At 45.1% G+C, this 15,921-nt stretch overlaps 1 protein-coding gene across 1 annotated transcript; it reads left to right on the top strand.

The window, feature by feature from the left end:
- Nucleotides 1-1,271: 1,271 nt before the first annotated feature.
- Tagap (T cell activation RhoGTPase activating protein) lies at nucleotides 1,272-9,326 on the top strand. Its single transcript, XM_051164308.1, has 10 exons — nucleotides 1,272-1,438; nucleotides 2,146-2,229; nucleotides 2,316-2,369; nucleotides 2,654-2,720; nucleotides 3,971-4,137; nucleotides 4,637-4,798; nucleotides 4,979-5,088; nucleotides 5,846-6,041; nucleotides 6,504-6,618; nucleotides 7,271-9,326. The coding sequence occupies exons 2-10, from the start codon at nucleotides 2,203-2,205 to the stop codon at nucleotides 8,500-8,502; spliced, it is 2,130 nt and encodes a 709-aa protein (XP_051020265.1). The 5' UTR covers nucleotides 1,272-1,438; nucleotides 2,146-2,202; the 3' UTR covers nucleotides 8,503-9,326.
- The last annotated feature ends 6,595 nt before the right edge of the window (nucleotides 9,327-15,921 follow it).

The following is a 15,921-nucleotide window of genomic DNA, read 5'->3' as shown; positions in this document are numbered from 1 at the left end:
AGTTCATCGTAAGGCCAAGAATGGGAGCCAGTGCCCCGAGAGCAATGTGTACACCATTGTGCTGAAGTCTTCCGTTTCTAGAAGAGTTGAGCTGGGTCTCTTGGGGGAATATACCGCAGAGGCCAAGTCTGCAAGTTGAACATCTTCAGAAGAAAACTCAGGGTTAAGTTGAAAGCCCTTGGAAAGTAGGTTCCATTTCCACAGCGCCAAGAAGACTTCTGCCTGCTGAGAAGAAGAGGCCTTCTCCAGAGCAGCAGTGCCTTTGACACCAGAGAACTCTAGGAGCAATCCTGCATGGGAGTGCAGCTGGGAAGCTGTCTCAGGGGCTGGATTTAACCTCCAGCACCAAAGGTGTAACAAGCATCTAAGACAAGTCAGCGGAATGCCACAGAGCTAAACATCAAATTATTGGTCAGACATTCAAAGCCATAGTCCTGAGGTGCAATGCCAGTTCATGTCCACACGAGACATGATTTGGTCCGAAAGAAAGAAAGGTGGCGGTACAACAGACGATGCCAGACCGGAGGGCGCTTTGACGTGCAATATAGTTTATAGTGTTAGCAATTCAACCACTTCTTTTAAACTTCCAAAGATGCCAAGGTATTGACAAGCATGTGACTCTTTTACTCCACTTCGCAAAACTGTTGATGAGTGCACCTGTGCCAGTCTGACTGCCTCCCACTGTATTTCACAACCAGCCTAGAGCTGTGGTTCTCTGTGTAAGAAAGAAATATAATTCTCAATGGGAAGTCCCCTAGTTCCAAAGAAAATGAAGTTGCTTTTGGGGGGTAATTATTTTTCAAAGAGGGGAAGTCATTCCTTGGTCTCTGTTCTGGTTTTATGGCAACAGCCCGGCCCTAGATGTGCCAATTAATGTCTAGTCCTGGCGGGCAGAGAGGATGGTGGGTGATGAGGATCAGCATCCAAACAGGATACCCAAAGCAGGAGGGGGGGCTGACACAACCTCTTTAGAAAAATAAAATGTTTACACACAGAATAACAAGATTTCTCACTTGCACATACCACCTTTGACATTAATCAGAGCTTTCTCCTATGTTTGATATGTCATGTTTTCCACCCCTAGTACTTTGTAGAAATTTTTACTTTGAAATGGGGTGGGAATGGGGCAGGCTGGGGTTTGGGGGAGGCGCGCTGGGAAAGAACCCTCACTGCCCTAAAAGGAATGAGGAAGTGAGAGCTGGGCAGTGTCTGGCTGGCTCTGACTGGGTGACAGCCCATGATGTTCCTTCCGGCCCCAGTAATAGACTGAGTTTCCACCTGCCCGCCCCCGCCACATATAACGCACAACACATGAGGCTGAGGGCTCCAGTGTCTTGCCTCAGTGGGTGGATTCCTAGTGTCAGAGTGTCATGCTGTGTCTCCCATTTTCCATAGTTCGCTGGAGGTAAAAAGAACTCTGGCTGAAGACCCTTCCAGGGTAAGTGCTGTAGATTAGCAGGACAGGTTGTGTGGGTCGTGGGTCTTGGGTCCCTTAAGTCTCAGGGACCAGTGCCGCTGAAAACAGCTCTGCGGAGAAATATGTGTCTGTCTTAGAATGACTCAAAATGCAGACTGCTCGGCTGCCGCGTGACAGCTGCAACTTGGGGGTTCAGGAATTCTGCAAACGTTATCTTTTCTTTCTATATACTGTACGTAGTATCCTGGAAATAAATTTCCTTTTTTCTTGGGTTAGATGAGAGTGCAAAGCCTTTAATAGAGTACATATGAGCTCTCAAAAAGGAAAAAGTGTTAGTTATTGTAATTTGTATTCAGACTCTCTTGGTGGGAGTGTAATAAGGAACAGCAAAGTGCTGGAGCAGTAAAAACATCTGGCTTAGGGAATTGAGGATGAACTTTCTCATCTGTTGTTCTTAATAGTAGGCGACAGTAAGAAAGACCAATATTATCTTATTTCATGGAAATGTAGGAATTTTTATTTCATTTGGATAAAATAAGATGCAAATAAAAAACTGGGTGAGATTCTCATAATGCTGTCTACTGTAGGATTGGTTTTAAGTGAAAACTTTTCTATCCAGTAGCTTTAGGTTCTGGGGGAGGGATGGTTGTTTGTTTTTGTCAAACTGACTCTGAAATGTGACTGGTTATTCTACTTTGTAACTCTTTTTCCTTTATGATTTATTGTAGACATAATCAAAGACTCAGGATAGAGAAATACCCCTTGAACTGTCAGCCCCAACTCCAATGAAGCTGATAAGCAGCACTGATGCTGTGAGTCCTTCATGCTCATCCATTTGTCTCGCCCGCAGACGAGAGCTGAAGGACCGTCACTAATGATACTTCTCCCTCTCTTCCAGCCAAAAACACTTAATGCCAAGAACATGGAGACGTTAATTGAATGTCAGTCAGAGGTAAGAAAGTGATGTTTTAAACTTCTTATTCCTCACTGTGAGAAGATAGAAAATGCTCTTTTTTTTTTTTTTCCTTACTCATTTGGGGTGTTTAATTATCAGTTGAAAATGAACATCAGATTATAAATTAAACACATCTATTGAAATCCACAATAATGATGAGAAGATAAAAGACAGAATCGATGCAGTTGACTTAATTTTTAAGATGACTAAAAGACTGCATGTGCGTTTTTGGATGGGGTGTCTTCTTCAGTCACTGTTTTAACTGAAATACATGTTTCCAGGGTGATATTAAGGCGCTTCCGCTGCTGACATCATGTGAGAGTGAAGACAGCATTTGCCAGCTAATTGGTGAGTTTTGAAAACATACTGATCTCTCTGGTGAGCCGCTCTCGGTTTGCAAAACCACAGAACTTTGCCTTTACTAGGAATTTGTTTTCTGAGTGTTCCGAGAGACTGCAGAACATTAACCCTTGAATAGAACAAGTGCTATAGGAAGGGAGATTCTGTCTGTAGCCAGTGCCCGCTCCGTAGGGGGTTCCCAACCAGGCTGCCAAGTCTCGGGCTTTGTAAGCCTTGAGGATGAAACCTTGCACACACTGAAGAACCACGCCTACCACTTGCTTCCTTCTCTAGCGGAGCCGCATCTAAGAGCCCATGAGGAGTTGTTGCTAATCCTCATCCCCGGAGAATCAAGCATCCAGTCTTCTTATTCTCTTTCATAACGTGCTCCATTAGGGCATGCGTCAGATCTGACCACCCCTCCCAAAGTGTCAGGACGGACCACATCATTCTTGTCTTCCTTCCACTGCCAGTACAAAATATGTAAAAACATATGCCAGTTGTTTAGGAAAATTGTTTAAAATTAAAAGCGTGGGGGGTGGGTGCGATAGAAGGGAACTTTTCAGATCCAGTACCCATTGCACACAAGGTTCCTGGTTGTCAGAGGCATAGGATACTTGGCAAAGTGCCAAGCCTGGGTGCCTGCCTTCCTGGAGAACCGTAAATTAGCTCCTGAAGTAAAACTCCAACTAGGTGACTGCAGGATTCCCTGGGTGATGTAGCCCCCTCTAGTGGTGACCAGATGCTAGGATGGCAGTGAACCGCCGGCCCTACCCAGAACCTTCTCAAGGATCTTGAGCAAAATACTTCCTCTCTCTGTAACTTGCACATTAGATGGAATAAATTTAAATCATATCCATTTATTCTCTGTAGTCATTAGGAATACATTATAATGGGTGGTTTTGACCCACATGGTTGAATTTTGCTAGTTTTCTGTAGCTAATGGCTGTGAAGGTGAAAACAGGAAAGGTGTGGCCTTTGAGGAACCTGGTGTTGATGTTTGGGGACCGGCTGCCTTGGAGACAGTGTGGTTGTTGGGGGTTGGTTTTTCTAGATCACAGGTCATGCCCTTGGCCTCGAGTTTTCAACAGTGTTTGGTTTTTGGTTTTGTGTTTTTGGGGTTGTTTTGTTTTGTTTTTCATGGCATGCTACAGATAGGATGACATGGTCAACACCAGCCATGTTCTCATTTGGATCTTGGTGTATTAGCACTGATTTTTTTTTTTTTTCTCTTTATCTCCTTGTTTCTTTGGCTATAGAAGTTAAAAAGAGGAAGAAGGTGCTGTCCTGGCCTTCTCTCATGAGGAAGCTCTCTCCTTCATCTGACTTCTCTGGGTCATTGGAACCAGAGCTCAAAGTGTCACTGTTTGATCAGCCCTTGTCAACCATCTGTGGAGAAAATGACACGCTCCCCAAACCCATCCAGGTAGGTGTGCGTTGACACATAAACCTACTTCCATTTTCTGTGGGACCTGGAAAGTCTTTGGGAAATCTGCACAGGGTGGACTTTTTCTTTCAAAGCCCAGCCCTTCTGTCCAGCCCAGTTTAGAAGCTGTTTGCCAGCTGTACTCATCAATATGGTCTGCATGACGGGCCCTCCCTCCCTACAGACGTGTGGGCTGTAGAAGGTGAAAGACTTGGAACTTCAGCGGAGCAGGAATGTGGAGAAACTAGTGATTCTGTGAAAGCATTTGAGAGGAGAGACAAGGCACAAAATAATTTTCAAATGTGCAAAATTAATGCTTTCACAATTTACCTCCTCTGAGAAAAATGAGTAAAGGGGCGTCATTTGTAGTGCCGCCTTCAGTAAGCACGTAAGCCTCTCCTCCTGTAACACGAGTCTGCACAAAGGTTTCCATGCATTAACAGCAGCAACGTGGATGTCTCCAAGTGACTGTTTTCTGATGTTGCGTCTGCTCCCGCAGGATATCCTCACCATCCTCTGCCTTAAAGGCCCTGCAACTGAGGGAATATTCAGGAAAGCCGCCAGCGAGAAAGCCCGCAAGGAGCTGAAGGAGGAGCTTAACTGTGGGGGCTCTGTGGATCTGAACCAGCTCCCCGTGCACCTCCTGGCTGTGGTCTTCAAGGTGAGCCTGCGGCGTTTGCAGCAGATGGCCTGATGGGGGCGCGCTGACAAACTCAGCAAGGAACCAGGACCTGGCACTGCTTCCAGCCAGGCACAGCCCGCTGATCTAAGGGTTTAGGAGGAGGTAAAAGATCTCACAGCACAACGCAAACAGGCGGTCGAACCCCCTTTCTCCCTTCAGGACTTCCTCCGAGGGATCCCCCTGAAGCTGCTCTCCTGTGACCTCTTTGAGGAGTGGATGGACGCCCTGGAGAAGCCAAGTGAGGAGGACAGAATCGAAGCCCTAAAGCAGTAAGTCTTCTGTTAGCGCGGGAGCCAAGGTCTCCATCTTTGCTCCTACATAAAACTGCAATAGCCTCAAGATTCCTGACTCGTAGAAACTGTGAGGCCCAGGGAGTCTGTGTGGAATTGCACGTCTGCTCCCAGCACCGAAGCTGGAGTTTCTGCCCCTCCCCTTGCCCTCAGAATACTAAGCTTATCACGATGTTTCTACTTCCACATAAAATCCTTTGATAAAAATAATGCCAAGAAATGAAAGGGATCCATGTGTTGAATTCACTTCATTTTTTGAAATACCAAAACTTAAAGAATCTAATTTATTATCACTCGAACAATGTTTACATTTAAGTACGGCCTTTCCCTACTTTAATAAGCATGCTTTTATAGACTGATTCTAATGATTTTTCAGAATGCTAACAAAATAGGTGCTCTTCATTTGGAAATTACAGGCCAAAACAGTGTGAAAAAATCAGTCTCTGACACAGTTTTTGGCTTTTTCAAAATGTGAGGCGGACTGGGATGGTTGCACAGACTCTGCTTCACAGTCAGCATGTGTGTGTGTGATAAAGAGGGGAAGCTCTGGGGTCCCAGTTAGCACCACCTTGAGGTTGGCTGGCCCATTCCATGTCAGCTGCTGCAGCAATGTGAGCACTTCACAATGTCTCTTGTGAAAATGCACCTTCCTCGTTTTAAAGGAAGTCCGGTTTGGGTAGAACTTCTCGAGAGGCTAAAGCTACAGGAAAACCATCATCCCTCAACTTTATTCCAGGGTTGCCAACCGCCTCCCGCGGCCCAATCTTCTCCTGCTCAGGCACTTGGTCTCCGTGCTGCACCTCATCAGCAAGAACGCCGAGGTTAACAAGATGGACTCTAGCAACCTAGCCATCTGCATCGGGCCCAACATGCTCACCCTGCAGAATGACCACGGCCTGTCCTTCCAGGCCCAGAAGGACCTGAACAGTAAGGTACGCCCTGCCTCTACAGGAGAAACTCCCTGGTCGTGAGCTCACCCCCTGGCAAAGCCGAGCACTGAACAGCTTCTGCTTTGAGTTTCTTGAAGTAACTCAGGGGCCACAGTGGAGGTCTGTGCTGCAGGACATGTCTCGGGTGCATGCATTTGCTGAAGTGCAGACATTATGCATGCTCTGTTGTCCTGGGAGACAGATCTCAGCAGCAGACACTTGCAGGGCTTCCCCACGCCCACGCCCACACCCCACCCCCCACCCTCAGCTGGAAGAAACACATTGTTCTTTTTCTCCTGTGTATCACATTCTGCCTGTTCAGCTAGAAGTCTGGACAACTACTTCCTTAAATGAAGTCTTCAGTTACTTCAAAGTAAAAGTTGCTTTTTTAATTCTGAAAAAAAAAATGTGTGCCTCAAAAAAGCCATATAATAATAAAGCGCATTACTGCATTAACCCGCACAGGTTAAGACGCTAGTGGAATTCCTCATTGACAACTGCTTAGAAATATTTGGGGAGAACATTCCGACACATTCCCGCATCACTTCTGATGACTCCCTGGAGCACACTGACAGTTCAGGTATGGAACATTCTGTCACTTGATTGTGGCTCTGGGGAGAAGTGTGTGCCAGTCACCGGTGCTCCATGCAATGATGCAAAGCATGCCTCCTGTATTAGACGCAGGATTTGCCTTCACAAATCAGAATTCTGTAAGGACGTCGTTAGCCACGAAGCACGCTGTGATTACCCGCAGCACGCCCTTACACTGCCGTCTCTCTGTGTCGACCTGTAACTTTCTCCCTCCTATTCTAAGTCACGAATAACTCTTGATTCTGCCAAGTAAATGTTAGCTGTGGGTTGGAGTAAGGAAAGTCCAGCTCTACAATGGAATGTGAGTTTAGTAAAGTGGAAATTGATCCAATCCAAGAGCTACCCAAAGGATCAATCTTGTGAGTTCAAATCAATAAACTAAAGAATACTGTCACTGTCATCTTCTTTCCCTTGCATCTCTTTCCCTTCTTCCTCCCTCCATTTCATTTTTCCATTTTCTTACCATTTAAAGATCATTTTAGACAGAAACAAAGTTTTAATGTATTCAATTTATTGTCAAAATCATGCCCCAACACGCCTCTACCAGATCACCATAGGCAGAAATAGGGTGGTCTGTCTGAAACAAATACTGCTGTTAAGGAGCCTGGACAAAATGTTCAACTCTTCCTTAACTTCCCCAGATGTGTCAACTCTGCAGAATGACTCAGCTTACGACAGCAATGACCCAGACGTGGAGCCCACGAGTGCCATCACCCCTGCCAGCAGGCAGCTGGAGAGCTTTGCTGCCACAGTGGTTGGCCAGGATACCCTGGGCCCACGGGACACCTGTGAGTCAAGCTCAGAGCCCACGCTTAGCATGGTAGCCAGGTTGAAAAGCTCCATTGGCCAGCAAGACAGGCGGTTCTCTGAACCCAACATGTCACCCTCCCAAGAGTGCCTCGTGGGCCAGATGACAAAGCAAAAGCTGACAAAGAGTGAGGATGGCTTCACCATGCCCCAGGATGCCTGTTTTGAAGGTGATGAGGCTGAAGATCCCTTTGCAGAGGAAGTCCTCCCAGCAGCTGAAGGCAAACCCAAGAGACCAGTGGATCTGAAGATAAAGACTGCAGACCAAGGTTTAGCCTTGCCAAGGGGACCCCTACCCAAAGCTTTCTCCAGTGTCTCCCCAGGTGAATCTTTGCACAGCTCACATGTGCCTTCTCCTTCCTGTCCCAAAAGAAACTTCTTCACCAGACACCAGAGTTTCACCACAAAGACAGACAAGCTCAAACCCCAAAGAGAAATTCGAAAGCACTCCATGTCGTTTTCCTTTGCTTCTCACAAGAAACCCCCGGCCCAGACCTCAGACACTGAGTCTGAGAAATCCAAAGACTTTTCTAGAGACCAAATCAGGAAAGACTTGAGGAAAGCAAGCCAGCTTGCTGGCAGAATCATCCAGGAAAATGAGTTGGAAATCCAAAGCCAAACAGCTCTGGGCTTCAGCTTGTCTGGAACCTGGGCCCTCTCAGTCGACAACATCTTCCAGCTGGTTGATGTGAGGAAACCAGGGAGCCCACCATCTTATGAAGAGGCCATGCACTACCAGACAGGTGGACTCATGGCCTACGGTGGCCAGACAGTTGCGAGTATGCGAGCAAGGATGCTCAAATGGAGCACAGCATCGCCTCCTCTGCCTTCTCACCACAGCGAAGGGATGCCCAGTGGACACAGCGTGTCTCCCATCACTGAGCACTGGAGACAGAGTCAGACTGTCAGTGTCTCTGTAGAAACTCAGGGGAGAGCTGAGCTGCACCGACTGAGGACCATGTCCGAGTCCATGCAGAAGGCTAAGCTGGACTGTCTCGGGAGACAACACAGCCACGTGGTCTTTGAGGTCGACCAACTCCAATGTGCTAAAGAATCCTACATTTAGGAGAGCAGACCTTGTGCCATGGATAACTCATATGTGAAGATATGACTGCACAGAGAACTGCCTGTTGAGTCTATTTTCCAAAAAGTCACGAATAAGCTCATTCAGAATGTCATGTACAGCCATCCTCTGTGAGGACAGCTTACATAGTGACACCAGAGAGTTTGTGTGTGTGTGTGTGTGTATGTGTGTGTGTGTGTGCATGTGTGTGTGCGTGTGTGTGTTTGTGTAACTGGGTTTGTGCAATATGCAGTAAATGTATAAAGTGTATTATATGCAAAGTATTAGATGCGAAGGGTACTACATACATCTCTTCATGCATGCACTTGTGTACTTTCTATACATTGTTGGGTTTTTGTCCCAGGTGCTTGTTTCTATTATTAGAAAAAAAATCTTTTCTGAATGTCATGCCAGTGCTCCCATTTCCACGCGCTGCATGCAGGTGGGAACGTCTAAACCTCTGATGTAAGTTTGTCCTCCTAAAGTGGCTTGTGACGATTAATCAGCATAGCAGGAGGGAGTAGGCTGAAAGGCACTGTACTCAGTGCGTGAGCTGTCCGCAGCACTGGGTGAGGCTCTTTCAGTAACCTAATGGAATGTGGGGGCTGTGGTAGAAATGCATTATGTTGCTATTAATTCACGCTCTGCGCCTCTGTGGTTCAGTGAGGGCTTGTGCAGCCATGAGCGATGTACCCATGGGGGCCGTATATAAAACTCCAGCGCAGTTTCACTACAATAAACTGCTGTCCTCCTGGAGAGAGTCAGAGAGTTGGTTGTTTGCTGTCATCTCCTTAGCCTTGAGGGACTCCATGAGAACACTATCCACACCCTAGTCCATTTAGCCAGAATCTCTTCACTACATGGGCACTGTTCCAGGTCAACACACACACACCTTGGGAAGCTTGGTCCAGGAGATGTAGTCTCTGTTCTCTGAGGATTTGAGCTACTTTTTTTTTTTTTTTTTTTTTTTTTTTGAGCAAGCAGTCATTGTGATATTAGAATTTTACCAGTCAGCGACCAATACATCTATCCAAATATTCTAGAGTACTGGGCTTTAATCTTCCTAAATACATTCATTTTTATAAAACACTGTAGATACTCCTGATTGTGGTGTTGTCTGGCTACCAGGTTAAAAAAAAAAAAAAGACCTGATTCTTTCTCAGAGGTGATTTACTGAGAATTTTGTTAGTTGTGTTGTAAACTGGATTGCCCAAGTGACACAATTAAAACTAACATGTATGGTAGCACATGCCTTTAATCCCAGAACTCGGGAGGCAGAGGCAGGTGGATCGCTGTGAGTTCAAAGCCAGCCTGGTCTACAAAGTGAGTCAAGGACAGCCAAAGCTACACAGAGAAACCCTGTCTTGAAAACCAAGAGAAAAAAAGTGTCCTAATAAGCAGGGCACTAAGAAGGCAGAGGCAGGCAGATCTCTCAGTTGGATGCCAACATGGTCCACAGAACAAGTTCCAGGACAGCCAGAGATACATAGAGAAACCCTGTCTCAAAAAACAAAAACAGAAAGAAAAACAAAAGCCCTATTAACAGCCTAGAGAGGCTCAGCAGTTGAGAGTACTTGTTGCTCTTGCAGAAAACCTGGGTTCAGTTCTCAGCACCCACAAGACTCCTCACAGCCACCTGTAACTGCAGTTCCAGGGATGGCCTGGATGGCCTGGACGGCCTGGATGGCCTGGACGACCATCTGCTGCCTCGTCTACCCTCCAGGCTGCACATGTGAGCTTACAAACATGGAGGCAAAACATAATACCTAAAATAAAAGGAAATATTTTTAGTGTTCTGTTAAGCACCAATAATAAATCACCCTGAAAGGGCAAGCCATCCCCTGACTGGTAAGTGAGTAAGAGCAACCCTTCCTAGAGCTGAGCACTAGCACAAGTGTGACTCTAACCTGCCACAAGCCAGGCACTGGGCTGAGTCTTTCAGTATTGGGAAAAAATCATCTCCCACCAGGTTCTTAGTGAGATAGATGAGCGCACAGATAGATAGATAGGGTAGATAGATGATTAATAGATGATAATTGGATAGATAATAGATGACAGTTTAAACACAAATATAAATATATCATTTATTTGAGAAGGATTTCCATGATGCCCAAGCAGTCCCAGAATGTGAAACCTTCCTGCCTTAGCCTGCTGAGCACTGGGATTACCGGCCGCATTACCACAATGGCTCCTAGTGACTTGCTAATAAGAATCAGAGCATTGCCTCCAGTAGCTACCCAAGAGGACAAGTTGCCAAGTTTTGAATGTATTCCCACTTTACTAGTGACTAGACCTCTGTGTGACCCTTCCTCAGGTCCTGAAAACCCTCCTCAAATGTCTATTTGTTTATGCACTTATTTACTTTATTTAAGGCAGGGTTTCTCTGTGGAGCCTGGAACTCACTGTGTAGACTGGACTGACTTGGAGCTCACAGAACCCGCTGCTTCTGCTTCCCAAGTCCCGGGGTTAGAGACGTGCACTACCTTGCCTGGCTAGTTGCCCATAAGGCAGTGGCATGAGCCTGGAAGGCCTGCAGCACAGTTCGCGGTCAGATTCCCAACCCTCTGGTGGTGACGTGCATGTCACTCTTGCTGACGTCCTTGACCAGAGAGGAGAAGGCACGGCGGCCATTTCAAATATTACTTTGGTGTGGACCCACTTATTTCCATGTGATCATCCACTGCTGTTTCCAAATTGGATTTCCTAATTGTTTCCAAGTATGTTCATTCGCAGAAGCTGCCACAGGAGCAGTATAGCTGGAAGGGGGCACTTAACCAGCAGAGATGCCTTGTCTATGGCTCTGGAGACTGCAAGTTGGAGACTGAGGTGTTAGCATGGTCTATTCCATGTTCCTATTTGACCTAAATGGTCAGCCTTGTGTCTCTTCCTGAGAAATTATCTTTCCTCCTATAAAGAGGGGGCAGGGGGAGTGACACACAATGTACTGTAATTATTTCCAAAGACACACTATGTCCCCAACCCCAGGACGTAATAAATGGCATCTGACCTAGATAAGTTGGCTTAGGGAAATTTAACTGAGTTGGGAATGTTTGCCAGAGACAGGAACAATTTCCTAAATCTTAAACCCAATAAACACACAGCACAACAGTAGGTCCCACAGCAGTTGACTCCGCAGCTGGGTTTTGCAAGATGAATATGCCAAGCAATGAATGATGGGCTCAGTGCTTCCCAGAGCCGGGGATGGGACCAGCAAACACTGTCTATACTAGTGCACACTTAAAAGGATAACTAGATAGATGCCCAACTGTGATCTCACTGGGAGAGCTGCCAATATATGCTCTCTTTCGGAATGGTCAACCATGCAGGAAGCCACATCAGACAGGATCTCAAATAGATGAAGGTTCTTCACTAATTGAATTATGTGGTGGTTTTAACTCTTTGTTTATAAAAGGAGAGATACTGAGGAGGCCAGAGTGTACACAGAGCTGGCAATGAGTCGCTTTTAGCAACATCTTGAAGGCAGGCTGACACACTGTATTTTGTCCTCTACAGAATACAAGTTTAGTACAGGGCCAGGGAGATGGCTCGGTGGGCAGAAGTGCCTGCTGCATGAGCATGTGGACCTGAGCTCAGGCCTGGCACTCGCATACAAAGCTGGGTGAGGCTACCTCTGCCTGTGACCCCAGAGCTGTGGAGAACCGAGGCAGGATTGCTGGGGCTCCTGAGCCCCGACAAGGGGTTGTTTGGTTGGCTTTCTGGGTTTTTTGTTGCTCACTACAATGCAATAAACTGATACATAAAGACTCTATTTTGTAAAATCTCAGCACAAATCCGTAGCCTTGAAGAAAAGGTAAATGATAGGAAAGTGACCCAACTTACTCTAAGCCATGTGCAAGAAAACAGGTGGGATGGCGGCTCAACTAGAACCGGAGCAACAGAGCGGAGCAGAGGCAAGGCACTCAGCACACGGCACTGACAGTGGAGCAGCAGGAAACACAAAAGCATTTCATACACGGCTTGAGGTGAACACAAACGGCTGTCCAAGGAAAACCATCAGAACACTGGGACACCATGTCACAGTGCATGGCCAGACGGGATTCTAGAAGGGTGAAGATTTAAGCATGGGAGGTGACAAAGTCAGAGTTCCAGAATAAATGGGGGGAAAATTCTTAGATAACCTCAAAAGAAAACAGGCCTTTACAACATGATTTAAAATTTAAAGACACAGAACATACGTTAAAAACTTAAAAAACAAAAATATTTGTAAACTACTGTAAACCAGTAAAAACTAATGAATAGTTTGTACCTTGTCTGACAGAAAAAGGAGATCTCCACACCCTGCTGTCCATCCCTATTAAAGGATAAGGAAAACAATACATAAATATGTGCTTTAGCCCTGAGCCTCCAACCCTTAAACTCGCTCTTGCCTTTAAAAGGTGAAGACAACCATATTCTTCTGCCAATAAGTACAACCCTAGTTCCATGGTCTGTGCCAGTGACAATGTGGGGGAGTCTGGCCTCATCCCCTTCTGCTGGAAACTGATGTGGGGACAGGACTGGGCATGGCATGTATGCATGTAACAGTAGAGGCCCAAGGCCCCGAGAGAGACGCCTGGGATCACATCTGAAACCTGCCCCTTGCCACCTGACCCTGGAGACACTAGTCCGCAGTCTGTGCCCGCGTCCCCGGCTGCTAGAGGGTGACAACTATGCAGGCCTGTTTTGATGCTGACTGAAATGACACAACCAGGGTTTATAGAACCCCTTAGGTCTTCAGTGACTGTCTGCTTTCTGTGTAATTCCCCAAACAAAGTAGTGCTTTTTTTTTTGCCATTTCAACCTAAGGCTTCAGAAGTGCACCCTGTATGGCTCAGGCGCTTCATGCACAATTCAGCACTCCCAAGTATGAAAGAGGGAGTATTTAACTTTGTTTAGATAGCAAAGGCGGAGAAGTCACACAACTAGGAGGTAAATTTCTTCTCTCACAGGGTAATCTCAACACAAATATCAAAGATAGCCCAATGTCCCTCTTCCAGCACTGAAGAAAGAGGTAGAGATAGCATCTTGGTGAGTTCAAGGCCAAGCTGCTCTACATAGTGTATTCCAGGTCAACAAGGCTTGCATAGAAAGGCCCTATCTTAAAAGAAAATAAAAGTAGATATCAAATATAATATTATAAAATTCTCCTTTGGCAAAAAACATTAAAATTCCTTTATAAGATTTTTAATTAAAAATTATTAAAAGATCTGTTGTTAATGCTGTGTGTGTGTGTGTGTGTGTGTGTGTGTGTGTGTGTGAATGTTTGCCTCCCATGAAGGCCAGAAGAGCATGTGTGATCCCTCGTGAGCCTCCCAACATGAAAGTGCTGGTAACTGAGCCCCACGCTTCTGTAAAAACAGCTAGTGCTCTTAATTGCTGAGCCCTTTCTCCAGCCCCCTCAATTGAAACATACAGGAAACAAAAATATTAAAAGTAATCAGTGAAAAAATGTTGAGAGATCAATACACTAATTCTTAAAAAAAAAAAAAATTAGCTCCACACATTCTGTGCATTGTTAGAGTGGCCCTAATTCTTGGTTTTAGTTTAACTATATAATTTTAAAAGCAAAAAAAAAAAAAGAAAGAAAGAAAGAAAGAAAGAAAGAAAGAAAAAAATGAAACAAAACAAATCCTTTGCTGTGTTTGCACAAGTTTTTAGGACGAGCTCTAGGAACTCAGAGCTCTTGGTTCCCATTCAAAATGGTGTATGCCATTTCACCTTTCTCTTTTAATATGTAACTCCTGTATAGAATTCAAATTGATGGTCTAGAAAAAGGGGAAATGAGGAAGCTATTTTAAAATATTGAGATTGTTCATAAAGACTTGTCTTAGGCATGCTGGGGTAGTATTTTCACATAAGCATTTGAAGTGAGTCCGAGGACCTCTTGGCTAGCAAGAGGTCAGTTCTCAGAACATTTACTTCCCTTTGTTCTTCTTCTCCTTTATTTTCACCTTCTGTGCTCACCAGTGTGGTCTAATCTGAAGGAAACCAATCTGGGATAAGACTTAAGTCTGATTCTCACTCTATGTATTAGGAAGACTTCATTTTTATAACTGCTTATGCATCTGCATATCCTTGGTCCTTTGTCAAGATAGTAAACTAATTTATTCTTACATTGGCTTATATTTTGGTCAATTTTCCTGAGGTAGCCATACAATAAACCTTGTCTATTCAGAAGGCACAAGGTGGTTGGTTTTATCTTGCATAGACACCTAAGAGAGCAGTGCCACAATCAAATCATGGAGCACAGTGTTATCAGTAAATACTTGGTGCTGCCATGTTGGTGTTGGTTGGTTTGGTTGACTAGTTTACTCTAGTTAGCCACCATAGTGGGGATTACGAGTATCTCATTGTGGGTTCATTTCAATTTTTCATTGACTAGATAATGATGAGCATCTCTTCCTGTGTTCATTGGCTATTTAAGAATTACCCAATCTTGGACTGGAGAGATGGCACAGTGGTTAAGAGCACTCTCTGCTCTTCCAGAGGTCCTGAGTTCAATTCCCAGCAACCACATAGTGGCTCACAACCATCTTTAATAAGATCTGGTGCCCTCTGCTGGCACACAGGTATATGTGCAGACAGAGTGGTCATATACATAAAATAAATAAATCTTTTTTTTTTAAATTACCCAATCTTATGCCCATTTGCCTTAAAATGTAAGTAACAAGAGGCATGTGTGTTCTACAAAGTCTTTGGGTTGTAAGGTTTTGTCACAGTGTGTAGTTTGTTTATTATTTATTCATATTACTGCAGGTGGGCTTTGAGTTCTCAAAGGCCAAACCCATCCCAGTTAGCGCGATCTCATGTTTGTGGATCAGATATTAGCTCTCAACAACTGCTCTAGGGCCATGCTCACCTGCGTGCCTGCTGCCTGCTTCCTGCTATGCTGGTCATGTGAGCCCCAAATTAAATGTTTCTAAGTTGCCTTGCCTGTGGTGTCTTATCACAGCAATAAAAAGGCAAACAAGACATTCCCTTTGTCTAGCTTCCGCGCCTTTGCCAAAACACTGATAGAGGGCTATGGATGTGTTCAGTGACGGAACATTTGCCTCGCATGAGAGAGGTCCAGCAGCCCATCCACCAAAAGTAAACGGTTTGCTTTATAGATAAGTAGCTCCCTAGGGACTGTATTCTATTTCTTCAACCTATATAACTATCCTGTTTGTATACAGTGTGCTGATACTGGAACTTCAAAGGAAGTTTATTTAAACTACGTCACAACCTTTTCCTTCTTTTTGACTAGGCTAAGACTTTCTATCCTCATACATTTTCAGTGAAGTTTACCAACATCTAGGAAGGTTTGTCTTGTTTTGTTTGAGACATTTGTTTGAGACATTTGTTTGAGATAAGGCATCTTGTAGCCTGGGCTGGTACAGCAGTCATTATACAGCCAAAAATGACTTTAAACTTCTGATCTTC

The sequence above is a fragment of the Acomys russatus genome, chromosome 21 (genome assembly GCF_903995435.1).
Source record: "Acomys russatus chromosome 21, mAcoRus1.1, whole genome shotgun sequence".
Lineage (NCBI taxonomy): Eukaryota > Metazoa > Chordata > Mammalia > Rodentia > Muridae > Acomys > Acomys russatus.
Note: the sequence above shows the minus strand (reverse complement) of the source record. Positions and strands in the feature narration are given on the sequence as shown.